This window comes from Archocentrus centrarchus, chromosome 9 (assembly GCF_007364275.1).
Source record: "Archocentrus centrarchus isolate MPI-CPG fArcCen1 chromosome 9, fArcCen1, whole genome shotgun sequence".
NCBI lineage: Eukaryota > Metazoa > Chordata > Actinopteri > Cichliformes > Cichlidae > Archocentrus > Archocentrus centrarchus.
The window spans coordinates 27293621-27311211 of NC_044354.1; the positions used below are offsets into that span (position 1 = coordinate 27293621).

At 39.4% G+C, this 17591-nt stretch overlaps 1 protein-coding gene across 1 annotated transcript in view; it reads right to left on the reverse strand.

Annotated features, from left to right (window-relative positions):
- The window catches only part of LOC115785873 (zinc finger matrin-type protein 4-like), a 102912-nt gene that overhangs the window by 72242 nt on the left and 13079 nt on the right, over positions 1-17591 (reverse strand). The window contains exon 2 of the mRNA XM_030737792.1: positions 5358-5514. Within this exon, the coding sequence (XP_030593652.1) occupies positions 5358-5463 (106 nt within the window). The 5' untranslated portion in view covers positions 5464-5514. The remainder of the gene's footprint in view (positions 1-5357; positions 5515-17591) is intronic.

A 17591-nucleotide genomic window follows, 5' to 3' on the forward strand; every position in this document is an offset into this window, starting at 1 on the left:
GAGTGTTGTCTGAGCACATCAGAATGTCTCAGCAGTCAGAATGTTTCTAAAACAAAGTGCAATTGCAACCAAACTGTCCTCTGAAACTACAGCTTAAGATATTTGGTCTATTAAAGAATATTTATGTGTCTATTTTTGAACATTACAACTATCTTTGAATAGTTCCACATCCAAACCTGATACAAATTAAAGTACTGAGATAAAGTCATGCGCCCCCCCCCCCCCCCCCCCCCCCCCCCCCACTCTCTTACATCAGAAATCAGCTGTCTGCAGTCAATGTGCAATGAATAGTAACAGTGTAATAACAGTGTAATAGATGCTAGAAATACTGCAATACATCAGTTTAGAAAGCCCATAGAAGTGCCATACATATCATCCGTAGGGGGTCACCTCCATTTACTCTGTGATAATTAGAACCTCATTCAATTGTAGTTGAAATCTACGGGGGAATTCTGAAATGTTAAAGATGACTGTCGTCCCTCTGCCCATCGGAAGCCTGCAACACCTGAAACGACCGAATGACTGAAACTCAGAATATGATGTTGCATGTCCCAGTGACCATTAAAAGTTAGGGCTTTCTAGCTATTTGTTTGAAAAAGGTCTTCAGAATAACTGCCTTGCTCAATTCCAAGGCTTCTGAGTGTAGCGACTTGTTTCTAGGATGACCTGGGTTCTGCCTTTCTGAAAAACATAATAAAATGTAATGGGGAGAGCGTTTCCAGATTTCCAGAATTTTGATTTCTGCTTAATTCGCTCAGGCTGTATTCTTGGACTTACGTAACTAACAATGTTTCATTTGCTGTCAAGTGCTGTTTAGTTAGAGTTAGAGAGTAATTAAGAAAAATACAGTTAAAAGAAAACTTCACTTAATGATAGGCACCAGAAGTAGGCTACTTATGGTTACAAAACATCCTGGTCTGCGATATAACCACCATTTTTCAACAAAAAGCAGATGTTGCAAAGCTCGCTTTTCTTCTTAGTAAAATTGTTAGATAATTTCTTAAACACTGTTGCTCTCTGTTTATCTTTCATTACATTAATTGGCATTAATTAGAAGATAGAAACATGTGTCTGCTGGTGATAATGGCCAACGGGATAAGATCCAAATTTAACTTCAGGATCTGAACATTTAGGCAACATACTAAACGTGAAGTTATCTGAAAAGTCTGTGTACAGACCCGGATGCCAAGCTCTCTAACCACTAACCACTGCATCAGTCTCCAGAGCTTCGTTGATGGCTTTCTGCCCAGCCTCCAGAGAAACTCTGTGTTTGTCACTGGCAAGTTTCCTAGCCACCAGCATGGTTCTGCTGTCTGCTCAACCTGTCCCCCAAACCAGCCTTGTCAGTCTGCCCTTCGGTAACTCTGCTCTCTGGAGCAGTTCTGCTGGTCTGCTCTGCCTTTGGACTAACTCGTGAACAGTCTTGCCTGACTGCCTTGATAGGCTTTGTGCCTGAGGTTTTCTCCCCAGCTTTCCATCCACCAGCCTGTCCTCCTACAATCCTTATTTGTCTGACTTGCTTGGATTTTTGTGTCCTCTTGCGTCTAGCAGCCTTTTCTCTGTTTTTTTTTTTCTTTTGGACATCGTTTAGGACATTTGGATTTTTCTTGCTCATCCAACAACACAGTTTTCTTCATCTGTTTACTTTTACTGCCACCTGTAAGTTTTCATTAAGAATTTTTGTTCTCTAGTCCACCTGAGCTCTTAGTGCGGTCTCCATTTGAGTTTGCATTATTCCACCTTAATCAGTTTTACAATAGCAGGAGAAAAATAACGTCCTTTATAAATGTACCAGCCACTTCTGATGAAGGAAAAAAACAAAAAAAAAAATGTCTTTTTGTTTGCGGAATTTAAATAAAAGTCATTCATTTATTTCCATTCTTTTCATTTCAGTGACTAAAAAGAGGTCCAAAATGACAGATACATTTAAGTAGCACTTGAATTAGCTTGTATTCATCATTGTCCTGTCAGGAGGTGAGCAATAAGAATAACAGAACAGAGGGAAAATATCTGCTGGTGTGCACAGAGTACTATTATCAAGCACCAAGTACCGGGTTAATTTTCTGTTTGGATAGTTAAATCCATAAAGGCTGTAGTCACCAGAGTAGAGGATGATGATGAAGACTCAGGTTTGATTTGATCAACATATTTAGAAAGTTTTGCTTCACATTTTGTCTTCTTTATGGCTGAATTCAGCACTATATCCTATTACCTCAATGAAATGTACTGAAACAAACATACAAGACACAAAATACTGATTTAACATTTTGGCCAGTAACAGACCAGCGGACTTTTTCAGTACCCTTGGCTGGTGAGTCAGAAAGTTAATTTCAGATACTGGCTCTTCACCTTTCAGCACCATGGAGGTGTGGAAAGCAGTGAGGAGGAGAGACAAAAAAAAAGTGCTATTAAATGTAAACGGACAATACAATGAGACAGACATCAGAACACAAAGACTGATCAGAAGTGGAGAAAGACACTGATCCTGTGTGGACTCAGTGATTACAATCTGTTCCCAGAAACTGGCCAACACAGACAGACCTGGCTGCTCACACACAGGCCATGCTGTGCTAACTCTGTCCACAGAGACAGGAAGTGCTAATACAGTGCATATGTAATGTATCATACTCACATATACATTATATAGTCTTACACTTTAGACTACAAACCACATTGTAACATTTCCATTCTATACACTTTAGACTCCAGTCTCACAGGCCAGAGACCAGTGGGCAAACGCCTGGCAACCACCAGATGTTAGGGAAAAATAAGTATTCCCCATCTGGTTGCAAGTGCTTTTAAGTGGTTGCTTGCTGTTGCTAGATGAAATTGGTCAACTGGCCACTTGGCCAACTGATTGGGAATATACATTTTTCCATATTAACTGGAGGTTGCCAGGGGGTACCTCACATCCATGGCATAATTAACCTAGCATGGATGTCTTTGGAAGCCATAGTACCCAGAGGAAGTCCACACATGCACAGGGACAATATGCTCACACCATGCCGTTCACAGAGAGGATTCAAACCTTCTTGTTGTGAGGAAACAATGGTAACCACTGCACTACCCAGGATACATATGAAATCATCCTTTTTGCAATCCTTTGCAAAAAAATCTGATTATGAGTCACTCTAAGCAGACTAAAATATGGCATCTCCTCAGAGAACACATGGAAGCAGTGAGATATGTCAGTGCATATCAGAGCCAAAGAGAGCTAATTAAACAGAATTTTTCAGATTAACTTAAACTATTGTGACAATTAAGTATGTAACACAGAAAAGCAAGTCCACTGTACATTTTTTGACTAATAGCCCATGTGGGGCCCATAGCAGTTTTGCCTTTTTGGGCCACCAAGAGGGGAATTTTGTGGATGACACCACAGTGGGCTTGCCCACAGAAAACCCATGTGGGCCCTATGTAGACTAGCTGATGTGAGGTTTTCTGTTGGCAGCCCATGGTGGGCTTGCCTAGAGAAAACCCATATAGGGACACCAAAGGGCAAAAAGTTCACCCACACCTACCCGCTGTGATCTCACAGGGGCCTTTTTGCTGGCACATTATTTATAATAAGGAAACACCACACAGGGAATGTGATTTTTGTGGGTAAGTGGAAACCATAGAACACGTTTTATTACACTGTCAGAAATGTGAGGCTGTAAGAAAGTTAAACTGGATCTTACTGATTGCAAAAGAACTCAAGAAGTGGAAGATACCAGGTCATATTCCATTTTCAGGGCCAGACTAACATGTTTAATACAGTATGATTTTATTTTATTTTTGTGGGCAAGTGGCTCCATAGTGTAGTGGTTTACATGTATGACTATCAAGCAAAGGATCCCTGGGTTGAGCACTGAAGGAGACATAAATCCCTTGGGGGTTGTTTCAGGAAGGGCATCGGTTCACAGATGTCTGTTTGTATCCATCCTTTAAGTTAATGTAAGTGAAACTGTGCAGCGGCATTTGGTGAAGAGCACCACAGAAAGGATTGCAGTTTTGAGAGCTCAGTACTTCTCATTTAATTTATATGGCTATTTGGCTATTCACACATACAACAGAAAGAAAAGGTAATTTGCCTTGGGCCTGAAATAAAACAGAAGACTTTTCCAATACTTTCAAGTGTAAATGCTGTTCTCGCACTGCTGCAGTGAAAGGAATGATTCTATTCAGGTTTTTCAGCCAGAAGGTTAAGTCGAACATGAACTCAAACAAGAGGTTTGTGTGCCAATCTACCGATTCAATCCTACCACTTTAGAAGGGGAAAGAGGCTCCAGTGCCTGAGGCAGCACTAATGCAGGATAAATTCAGGATGGTCCAACAATGTGAGGCTTCAGATAATACCATTATAAAAAAAAAAGCACTGCCTTATCAGCCAGCTGAACACATCCAACAAATTAAAAGGAAAGTAGCAGTAAGAGCACAAAGTAAAACACAATGCTCTGCAGTGCATATCAATGACTCGGTCAACTGGAGCACCAACAAGCCACAGTAAACAAACAAAGCTCAAGGCTGAGCTATCCGCATCCACGCTGCTCACTGTGGACTCAGGTGTTGGGCCTTGAAATGATTTGAAAATGTGTTTGCTGTGTTTCTCATTCACTGCCTTCCCCCTGTAACATTTGCTCATTATTTTCGCAACTGCTAATATGTAAGTGGATTCAAGGTAAGCAGCTCTCAGCAGATTACAACAGCAGCAGGCTTTGATCACCCTGAGGTAAAGAGCAGCTGGTCATTAAATCTAAATAACACACGTACCAAAAAAAAAACCAAAAAAAAAAACATACAAACACACCAGCTTGCTGACCTGCTGTTGGGCTGTACATAATTAGACCCCAAATTTTAACAGGTAGATGAACTTTGTAGTGTTTTTTGACTGTATGGGATTACTGGACATGAATATGACATGTCTCTACCAGCTGATACAAGACCAGACTGTGATGCACCCCCTTGGTACAGTACATGTGCAGAAAATCAAACACCTTATTGTAACTTTAGAGATACAACGGCATGTACTCTTTTCACTTGTACTTAATTGTATCCCTGTTGCTCTTGTTGAGGGGCACATGGAAATAAGAGACCTTCCTGCAGGACAAAGCTTCTGTAAAATGTACACATAAAAAAGACTGGGGATGTATAGAAATCACCAAACATAAAAAGCTAACATAACACTGCATATGACCGAGCAATACTACACTCACAGGGTAACCTCAAAGTTAGCTACGGTGACACTGGCTAAAACCTAACAAGACATCTTGTGTCTCATTCTTTACTTATTTTTCTTTTTAATAATAAATCCCCTTTGAACACATGTAACTCCTCCATCATGTATACCCATAATACATTTTTAACAGGGCCTATACCTTTGGTTGTGATGGCAGGCTGCTCTCCCAGTAGTAGTTTTAGCCTCTTGGCGTGGATTTTACCCTGGTAGTGTGACTGTGCCACAACCGCTGAGGTGAAGGACATGTTACACAGTGTGCAGCATTTATTCTTGTCCACATCGCCGTCGTCACTGCCCTAAAAAAAAAGGAAGCATAAATTCATAAACACATTTGCTTATTTCCGAGAGCTTTTAAAACAGCATTCAAACATGTTATATTCATTACAAAGAAAGCACAGTATACCACTTTAGCAAGACAGCTAAACACTGAACTAATCTCTACCACACAAATGAGAGGAGAAGTGTAACACTCCCAGTCTGAAGCATTTAGATCCTGGCTGAATGCAAATTGAGTTGACTCTTTTGCCCAAAAAAGCAGAAAACAGAAGCCTGACAGATTCCGCAAACAGAAAGCACGCCCAAAGACACTAATGCAAGTCCAGTGCAAGGTTTACAAAAGTCTAAAAATAATACCAAAAGTAAGCAAGCCCACGAACCATAAAGACTAGATCAATTAAATAGGAATGGAAGATTTCAGTTGAACTGGGAGTCTGAGGAAGCAGAGACCTCATCCAGATAGCCCAGGTCCAGGAAGGCCAGCACCATTTAGGTGCATAACTGGAAAAGACAGGCCAGCACACTGGTGAAGGCATTGCCTCTCTGGGAGGCAGTCAGTCAGCAACCAGTCAGAAATGCAAAGACCTTCAAAAGTCATGCTAGCGGCCAGCAGTGTAGGCAGGCTAACCAGACAATGAGTTCAGGACAGAAGCTGGACAGGCAAAAAGTGGGAAGCACAGCAGGTGGGCCCCTGCTAACTACCTTACAGACAGATGCTCCTCAGCGGGGGGGTGGGGTTGGGAGTGGGGGAGCAGCTGACAGCTTACTATGGATCTGATCTGCTGCAAGGGATGCTTGTCAACTTACCAAGGAACACAAACATGCTGACTGACACACCCACAAAGAGCAGAGGGACAGGCCTGTGAGGCAGCACAAGTTGCATCCACCAGCCCAGCTGAGCCAAGAACAGGCTCAGACACATGAGGGATGTCAACCAACTCAGAGCGGGTATTCATGACTCAGGACAAGAAAATTATTAAAAACAAAAACTATTATTTGTAAGACAAAGGCTTTCCTCAAAGCTTAATACAGACTAGATGTAGAAAAAAAAACAATAACACAAAAGGGGAAAGATTTTTTCACAATAAAACAGGAAACAGATGTCATGGCAAATACAGCTGACGGTCAGCTGCTCCCTGTTCCTCTGTTCTGACTCAGAAGAATGTGACAAAAGACAGAAAATCCACATGCTCTTCAAATAAGGCCAAATTATAAGATCTAAAAAACAATAGGGCAGATTATGCAACCAGCCAGGGGAACTGATAGACAGGATCTGGCAGATCTATTTTAATAGCCTGCCTGGGTGCCTTGCATCTCTGGTCTCAAGGTCTGAGCTCCACCCATCAACTTCCTGGAACAAAGAGAAAAATGTAGCCAACAGAGCAGGGCAAGATAAGTGAACCAGAGGCCTTCACCATCTTTGCAAGCTGCACCAAAAACCCATTATTATCAGAAAATACAAAACAAGCTGCTGTGCACCAAGGGTGGGATGCTAGTCTCTTTAGTGAGAACTGAGAGGGAGAAGAAGAAGAAAACAGTGTCTTGCCTGGCAGGCTGGGTCACAGAGAGGCTGATATTTAGACAGGAGGAAGAGGAGAGGAGGGTGAACTCCGTGACCTCTCTCAGATGTCTGTTCCTCTGCATGGCGCACGGAAGCAGACATCTGTACCAGATGCAGTGAGTAAACAGCGAGCCCGAGTGTGGGGAAAAGAGCGTGTCTTTTCGGTTAAAATGTCTCGGCCTGAGATGAAGCGAGATAATGAGCCCACTCACCTTCATGATGAATTTACTTCTAAGAGTTCAGCTGGGTAGAGAAGAAATGTGTTTGGGTTTTGACTGGTGATTCGAGTTTTAATCTGTAATAATATTTATACTAAAATATAAGTTTAAAAGCAATTTATAGAGAAATCAGCATGTCTACCATGTTGACCAGGTTTTGTGACAATAAAAGAAGTCCAGTATCGGCAAGCTTAACCTTCCGATTGTTCAGTGTGAATCTGTTGTTGAAATGAACCATTTTTTGAGTTTGCCGCATTCAATAAAATGAATGTCCTGTGACTATAATTCTTTAAATCTCACTCTGTTCTGGTGAAGGATACAGAGACCACTTCTATACAAACCAAAGGTATCTATTTTGGCCTTAAACCTATGTAGTTGTACTAGAAAAGCTTTACTAGATTTTTTTTTTTTTTAATTGCATAGTTGATGAAGTAGTTTGTCCTGCTAGCCTTTGCTGTCCAAAATGCAAATAAGGAGCATGATGAATCACAGATGTAAGGTAGTGTAAAGTGACAAATCTTAAACTGCTGACAGTGCACTGCTAACCTCTCACTAAGAGACATATTAAAGTATACAACATGTAATTACATACATCCATCTTTCCACTTTCTTCTGCTTTTCCAATTCAGAGTCACAGAAGGTGCTGGAGTCTATCCTACATACAACAGTATGCAATTTATCGTGTTAAATGTTAAATAATGGAGAAAGAAATTTTTGTGTGTTTGTGTCTGTGGGGTGTGTGTGTGTGTGTCTTCCCTGCTTGCCTTTCTGTATAAGTCATCACACACCACTGGGCTAATATGCACTGCTCAAAAACATTAAAGGAACATTCTGAAAACACATCAGACCTCAATTAGAAAAATCATGCTGGATTTCCATACTGATATGGACTTGGTCATGTGTTAGGAATGAAAGGATGTCACATCATTTGATGGAAATGGAAATTATCAAGCAACAGAAGGCAGAATTCAAGACAGCCCATAAATCAAAGTGAAAAACGATACCGCTGTAGCGTCCAGATATCACCCCACACTACCAGCAGTAACTATGACTCTAGCCAAATGCAAAACTAGTGAAAAAATAGTCAGAAAAGATGAAGAGGGAAATTGTCAGTGGCCTCCATAAAACCATTCCTGTTGTGGGGGTTGTCTCATTGTTGCCCCTCTAATGCACTTGTTGTTAATTTCATTCACACCAAAGCAGCTGAAACTGATTAACCCCCTCTGTTACTTAACTGACCAGATCAATATCCCATAAGTTCATTCACTAGATGCTATACTCTGATTAACCCTCTACTGTCTGGAGCACAATTGTCCATTGTTGACTACTTTTGATTTTACATTTATATTTCACTTTAAAATGTGTTTACTTTGCATTGATGGGTATCATTGTTTCACATATGTGACTGTACAGTCATTTTTTTTTTTTTTTGTCATTTCATCGTTGCTGTATTAACACATTGGACCTAAAATCATACAAAAAAACCCAGAAAATCCAACTTTTTACAAGCATGTTTAATGAACTATTTTGACTTAAAATACAAATACAAGTTGTAAATTTCCAAGACCTTTGTGCAAATTTAGCAAAGTTATATACAACCGTTTACATTAAAATGCAAACAATCCTCAGGTGGTTTTTGTACGACTGTTTACACAACAATCAAGTATCAGAATAAGATGCCACACAAATTATTTCTGCCACTCCAAATAAAGTTCCTGTCCACAAAACAGAGGGGCACATCACAGGCCAGGTGTGTCACTCCTCCTGTTGTACCCGACGTTTACATTTGAGTCTGCCTTTGGTGGTTTTTTTGGCTAGAATCTGCCTTGTGCATGACTACACAACATACTAAACACAGTACACAACACATTAACTATAACACTCCAAACATCCTAAATGTCCTAAATCTCTCAGATTTCAATAATGCTGTCCTCTTTTTGCCCCATCACTCCAACAACTTCCACCTGTTCCTCAGCAGCCAACCACACATTGCCATGTCATTTCTTAATTGGTTGATGTGTGCTGCATTTTTCCACCAATAGGAAAGGGGATGTCAACATTTTGATATATTTGTTGTCAGACTAATTAGCTGCTCTACAGTTCTTGACACAAAAGCAATTCATTTTTCTTTCTTTTTCATTTCAGCAAATGGCTGTGCCTACAAAGGTCAATAAAGCAAAGGGTCAAAGTTCAGGTCAACACATCAGAGGCATCGACACAGAGGGGCTGTAAAACTATCACAACATGTGCAAAAGATGTTTTGGCTCATTGGCGAGTTGGTTGAGCTCCATCCTTGGTTCTGACAGTATCAACTACTGAATGAAAAGACTGTATACAAACGAATCGGAATGCTTTTGGAGATGCCATAACAATCCCAAAGTGATACAGATTTACTGGTTTAACTGCTCTGCTGCATTAAATTAAAGTGTTTTGTAAATCTGAAAAAAATGGGAGTTAATTCTTACAGATTATAGCAGATGGCCTCAACTTCCATTAACATCAGTTGTATTGAGTTAAAATAAAATCAGCATCTACACAAAGTTTGTGCTCATTAAGAATGCTGGATATGAGCCAGGAAACAACAGCTGCCATTTGTACTCGCTTTGTTTTAGAGCCTTTAAACGTTGTTTCCTTTTTACTCTCTAAGGAACCAGTAGGTTATTTCAGCAGTGTTCAATTAGCCTCAGTACCACTCAATCAGTTTCAATCAGCCAGCTAAAGCAGTCTTATATTCACTGCATTAGCCCGTTGTGTGCAAAGAAATGTCTTTTCTGTCTAGACGAAGGTGCAGTGGCTGAACGGTCTGGGCTGTAATTATTGATGGACTGTAGGCAGAAAAATATGTTTTTCCACATCTGTCAATAATTGCACCTTTCACCTGAACTATTCCCAGTATTTGAATACATTCTGGAATTTCACTTTTGAAAAAAAATAAAATGAAGATGAAAACAATGTAGATGTAATACTGTCTGTTTATGTAATGCTAGCTAAAGACAAACATGAATACGATGTGTAACCTGCAGAGTGTATTGAATTTCGCAGCTCTTTATTCTTTTCTTTTCTTTTTGGGAAGAAATCCATCTTAAACTTTGTGTGTGCTAGAAAGTTTTCTAATTAAAAGTTTTAATGAGTTGCTAAGTTTATTGCTTTCACTTGTTAGCTTTAAAAGAAAAATAAACATGAACATAATTCAGAAAGAAATCTGAAATCTGACGACTGTCAGCCTGGAATCAAGCTACTCTTTGTTTTGCCTTTGCTTGTTAACTATTGTGCACAAAGTACAGTAGATACAGTCATTTCATGAGAAATCAGTGAGCGCCTCCCAGCTTTTGTTTGTACAATAACGTTAGTGCATTTAATGAAGAAGAAAAAGTTATTGTCATACTTTGAATTCTGAGTTACAGCCTCTCACACTTAAGCAATTTTAAAATCTGGAACTAAATCAGTTTTTCTATCCACTCAAATTATTATAATCTAGAGCCAAAATCTTGTTTTTTTGTGTGTGTGTGTGTGTTTGTTTTTTATAACACACCTTGTTGGCTCTAAATTCACTACATCAAAAATCAACAGTTTCAACATTACCATTAACAACTCCACCGTTTCTCCCACCCTTCAGGTCAAGAGCTTGGTTGTCATTCTGGAAAGCACTTTATTTTTTCACGTATTAATAACGCCTGCTTTCGTTCAACTTTGTAACATAACCACCTCCGTCTGTCTCTCACACCCAACAGTACTGCCATCCTAGTTTATTCCCTACTCACATCTCGTCTTGATTATTGTAATTGTGAATCATCAGCAGAAATCCCTCTGCTGGTCACATCACTCCAATCCTTCAGCAACTTCATTGGCATCCTATAAAAATTCAACTCCAAGATTCTGCTTCTCACTTTCAAGGCCATCCAAAACCTTGCTCCTCCATATCTGATGGAACTTCTTCACATCAGCCCACCCACTCGCTCCCTCAGGCCCTCCTCAGCCATCCACCTTACCGTCCCACCAGCCCATCTGACCACAGGTGGAACTATTGATTTCAGGGCAGATGTGCCCCAGTTGCTTTAGGGGGTGGACTTCCACTGCAATCTAGAAGGCGAACCGAGTGCACTGTGTCTTTAATGCTCCTGAACTTTATTTGCAGGTTAGTACTTGGTTAAAAAAAAAAAAAAAAAAAAAAACTACCACTGCCTGTCATGTGGAGAGAAAGTTTCATCTGTATGGTAAGTTTGTATTCATAATTTTAGTTCTAACACTTACGAGCAGGTGTTTAGGGACCTGCAGCAGCCTCAGCCAGCGATGTCAGGCTCTGCACGCTGCTAGCAGATACGCTGCTAGCAGATACGCTGTAGCAGATACGCTGTAGCAGCGTTGTGGTATTGTAGGCCATATGCCCCAGAGTGTAGTTTTATTTGCTTTGCATTATGGATATCTGCACTCCTGCACATTTTACTGTTTAGTATAAAGATTCCTATAGGAAGATGTTTAGGTGCCTTAAGTGTAGTTAAGTTTCAAGGTGATTACTTGAATATTATTGACCTTTGAATGTAGAGGAGCATATGAATGTTTGACATGTTATAAAGGAGTATGTTTTATCTTCATTGTGCTGCTAATAATGCATGTTTAATTTGCTTAATTTCAGTATCTAGAACAGGTACATTTGTCCACTGTAATTTCGAACAGCTAAATACTGCTGTAAGATGCACTATAGACTTTGATGCTTTTAATTGCTTACGCAGGGGCGACTGTGTACTTTTATTCTGCCTGCACCGAGAGATTGTATCAAGTACATATAAAATGTTGGAGTGTTCATGTGTGAATGCATTTATTTCCATGCTTATAATTGTTGGAAAGATGGACATACGTGAACTGTAAGGACAAATCATCACCCCTGTGCTTGACAGTTGGTATAAAGCGTTCAGGCTGATATGTTGTGTCTGGTTTTCTCCAAACATGGGACTGAGCATTATGGCCAAACATCTCCACTTTGGTCTCGTCTGTCCAAAGGACAGTCTTGTGGTTTGCCATGTTGCTATGTTTTTTAGAACCTTGTCCCTTGTGCACATTTTTCCAGCCTCACAAAATCTTTTGATGATATTATGTCCTGTAGACACTGAGAAATTCAAAGTCTGCACAATTGTTCTGAAATTGTTCCAATTTGTCGATGTTCTTTTTATGCTGGCCTGTCGCCACTGAACCTAATTAGTTACAAAATGTTACTTGAGCGTTTTTTTTTAATAACACTTACTTTTCCAGCCTTTTGTTGCATCGTCCCAACTTTTCTGAAACATGTTGCTGCTATCAAGTTCAAAATGAGGTAATATTTTCCATAAAGAGAAACAGCCAACCCACTGACCAACCTAGGTCCAACAACATAATCATGGACAGAAATTATTGATATATTACATTTGTAACGGTATGTTATGAAATTGGAAAACCACTATGGCATCGTTTAAGCTTTGATAAACTGCTTCAAAGCAACACTGACTGCGTTACAAACCATGCATGCAACATATGCTCATAATTATACTCCAATGTTGTAAAATTGTTGCTCACTTTGGAAGCATTTGCATGCAATCTGTTAATTCTGAAACTTTACGTAATAATGTAATGCAGGATTTGACATTCTTCATTAGAAAAACATCCACTGTTTTCCACACCATTGGATACCCATAAGTATGGCCGCTGAAGGTCGTAACTTTTCAACCACACCCCCACCCACCACCCAATGCCACAATAACGTTAATTTTGATAAGCCAACATGACTATGCAAATTGATTCACACAACACTCACAGTAATAAGGCTAGTAATGATGCTAATTAATTGCTTAATGATGAAAACAGATATGCAGCACCATCACCACATCACCATGGCCTGTTATTTTTATTTTTTTTTTCATGATGAAAGGGAGGTGCGTGGCTCCCAAGAGGAAACTAATGTCATTGTGTGGGAGTTTCTGAATTGCAGCAGACAAACATACAGCAATCTAAATAAGCTGAGGGCAGAGTGTTAAAACAGCTCAGGAGAAGAAGGTACAATTGGTTAATATGTGTTTTGCGATTGTGTCAAATTTGAAATGGTTGGTGTATCATCCACAAAAGGATGTGCTGAATAGGGGAGGAAGAAAAGTGCGCCTTATACATAAAAAACAATCTTTGTCTCCAGTGATGTTTGATGTGAAGGAAAGATACTCGTATATATTTGATGCTAGTCTTTTTCTGGGAATGCTGTTAGGCACTTGAGAACAGTGATATGTTCCACCAGTGAATAATCCAAATGTGGATTATTTACAAAATAGACAAAAACATTCAGAAAAAAAAAAAAAAAATCACTTCATGACCTTTAAATCAGAAACACGACAATTTTATTTATATAGCACATTTCATTACATGCAAACTCAATGTGCTTAACAAAGGATAAAAACATAAAAACATGTGAACCCTGAGGCAGTGAAAACAGAAAAAACATAATAATAATAAAAAGCACCCAATCCATCTGTCAAATTATGTAGAGTCCATTTCACAAGCCACCTAAACACATTTCACCCTCACGCACCCCAAAAACTCACAACATCCTCCCAGTACAGCTTACAGAAAGGTGCAAATATCAGCGTCTTACGACCCTTGGACAGAAAAGGTCTTATGGTGCAAACTAAATATATAAGACCGACAGGGCTTCCATACTGCATGACTGAAAGCTGCACTAATCTATACTTGTACACATTAACAAGTGATCAAGCAATAACGTGTTACTGGAAATGAGTAGAGTGTAAATGCAGTTGAAAGCATGTTTAGCATTTAATAAATCACGTCTTTTGTTTTTATAACTCTGTTAGATGCTTCTGATCAAACACCCATCCTACTGAGCACTGAGAGGGTCTTTTATTGTATCTGCCAAACTGCAAATAAATCCACCTAGAGCACCTGAATCTGTATTTCCCTTTAAGTTCAGGGTGTTTTAGCTCCCCATTTCCCCTTATTTTGGTTTTACAGCTCAATAATTCACCTGTCCTCAACACCATTCTCAGCACACTGCTGTTTTTAGAAGAAAACCCACTGTATGCCACTTACACACCACTTCACTAGCAGTGACACACTGACTCATCCTTATAAGGCTGTTTTATGTTCTAAATTTACAGTACCAGAGCAGAGTCCAGTCAAAATCTGCCTGAGTGAAATACAGTAATTCTAGCTTTTTTAGAGAAGTGCTTGGCCAAATAATATCATGTGAAACACGGCACTTGCTGGAATCTAAACACTGACATGAACAGTTCATGGCCTCAGTGTACTCAAAGTGCTTCTTTCATGTTATAAGGAATAGAAGCAATAATATCATAATGCTGCCGCACACAGTAGATGGGCAGTTCACATGTAGAGTAGGGGAAGATGGGAATTTGCAAAAGGAATGTTGTATCTACTGCGGGTATGCGTGTGAGAAATAATAAGTCTGCTCACTTCCAAAGAAATGAGAAGCCTTTAATTTTTATGGTAGCTTCATTTTAATGGAGAGACAAAATATCAACCAAAAATCCAGGAAAAAAAACATTTCCTGCAACAGCGTGAATGAAACTACTGTAATAACCACAGCCAACAGCCAACATGTGGTTATTACATGGCAAAGATTTTCCTACGTGAGAAGTGCATAAAAAAGGAATCCTACTTTCACACATGGGAGAAGTTGTCGTGTGTGATTATTGTTTTAAAATAAAAGAATTTAAAAGCATTTGCAAGAAGAAATGTGTGAAACATCAAAAATTATGTAGAAAAAAAAATAAACACAAGAAAAACAACACTGGTCATTGTTAGCTTGCAGAATGAAACTTAGCACAAAAATAAGGAAATCTGTGTCTGATGAGTTGTTTCTTTGTTGTAACAATGCTTATTGCCAGTAAATCTTATAGCGTTGGAAACCCTGTTTATTTCCCCTTAAATGGTGCCACATTTGTAAGGAAAATGCATTTGTGGGTTGAGCAGCAGAGTTGAGGATGTGGACTGCCAATGCCAAACAGTTTATTCTGCTATTGACTCTTGTTTGGTGTTGCTTATTGGATTGGATCATTGAAGACTGAAGAAACAAGACATATTCACACTTTAACAGTTTATTCATTTAACAAACAGAGGCCTCAGCAGTATCTGGAAGAACCATACTCAGCCACTACAGCCATGCACCTCCTGCTCCTGCTGGTCCCCCAGCTCGGTCACACACTGCTGTGGGATGGCTTCAGCAGTATGTGTCGCAAGTCAGCCAGTGTGGTTGTGTTGGCCACTCTGGCAGAAACAGCACAGCCAAGCTGATCCCACAAGTGATCAGTGGGGTTGAGGTCAAGACAAATTCTGGAGGTAGTCTCTGCTAAACCCAGCTCCGTCCTAGACTGTGGAGATATGGGATTGCCACTGCCTGCAGGATTTCATCTTGATATCTCACTACATTCAATTCAATTCAATTCAATTCAATTCAATTCAATTCAATTCAATTCAATTCAATTCAATTCAATTCAGTTCAATTCAATTCAATTCAATTTCATTTATGTAGTGCCAAATCACAACAAACACGTGCCTCAACATGCTTTATATTGTGTGCTGAAGATGCTGAAGTCTGAAGAAGCAAGTTTGGAAAACAGACAGAAGTAAAAAGAGGGTTAAAGCTGAGATGGTTCACATGTGAAATATTGTTAAGGAAAATGAAGAAAAGGGGAAACTCGGGCTACACTTTTTCATTATTTTTTAATTAAACACATTATTTGAACACAACTTTTTCAAAGCTCTTTAAAAAAAAAAAAAAAAAAAAAAAGCAAACCATATTTTGTTTGAAATGAGAAAAGAACTTTTAATCATTATATCATTATTAGAGCGCCCTCCAGTTCTTCATGATAATTTTAATAAAATTATAATAAACAACTAAAACAACTGTACTTCTTTAAAATTTAATTGAGTACACCTGCTCTACAGCATTAGACAGCAAGCCCCAACCATCATCATTCCCTGTCTGTAAGCATTTAGTGACAGTGGAGAGGAAGAGCTCCCTGTTGTTACTAGTTGGGGGTGAGGATAAAGAGAAGGGAGAAAAATGAGTACAAACAACAAACAGGACAAAACACATACTGTAAGAGAGAGCAGGTATGGAGAAGCAATTCTCAGTGCATCATGGGAAGTGCCCTGGCAGCCTGAGGCTAAAGCAGCATAATTAAGGGATGGTTCAGGGTCACCTGAGCCATCCCTTACTACAAGCTTTATCAAAAAGGAACGTTTTGAATCTAAACTCTGACAACCTCTTTACATGAAAGTAGAAAAGGTATCCGTCTCCCGAATTTAAAGTAGGAGCTGGATCCAAGGGACAGGGTGCTGCTTCCCATCCCACTTTGGAAACAATCACAAGCAAGCCAACCATAAAAAACAAGGTTATTAATGTTAGTCCTACAGTTGTGGAGCATTTACTGATTCCGTTATATTTAGCTTGCACTGTATCGTGGCTGCATTCAGACAACTGACGCTCCCAAAATTAAGACCACAAATAGATTTTAAATGGGATTTTAAGCATTTCTGTGAGCAAGCTTTCTTTCATGATTTATGGGACTATGACTGGAATAGACTCTACCTCATTACTGATGTAGCATGAAAACGCTTTTATGATGCTTTTATCAAAATTATAGATGAATATGCACCATCTAGAAATTTAGAGTAAAAAGCCAAAACAATCCCCGTTCTTTTTCTTCATCAAATCTCTTCAGAGAAAGGGATGTTTCTTGGGCTCGGGCCAGAAAAACTAAATCTGAGGCAGCTCAGAAATTGTTTAAACTCTTAACTAAAAAGGCCAAATATGTGTTCTACCACTCAGAAAACACTAAATGCTGTCATGATTTCAAGACGTTTTGGAAAATAAAAAAATCTTCTAAGTGATGGAACCACAACTGCCAGTTCTTACTGTATAAAGACTCATGACTCAGGTGCTTTAATAAACTTGTTTTTTTTTTCCCCTCAGTGTCTTTGAGTCTTTAGTTCCAGAATTAAAACAGCTTAATGAACAGGAAGCTCTCTCTGCAACCACTCAAACTGAATCTTTGGTTCAACCTTTGAGTTTTTCTCCTCTGAATGTCATGGAGCCTTGATCCGAACTGCTGGTTTGGATCAACTTGATCTTTATTTTCTTAAGCTGGCAAGAGAGCAGAACCACCAACTTTATATATGTAATCATAATGATATCCCTGTCATATGGAAATCTGCCTATGGTCTCCCTTTGTTAAAAGGAGGTGATCCAGTTGTTAATAACTACAGGCCAATATCTAAAATTGTCTGTTTTAGCAGAATTGCTTGAAAAGCTTCTTAGTGA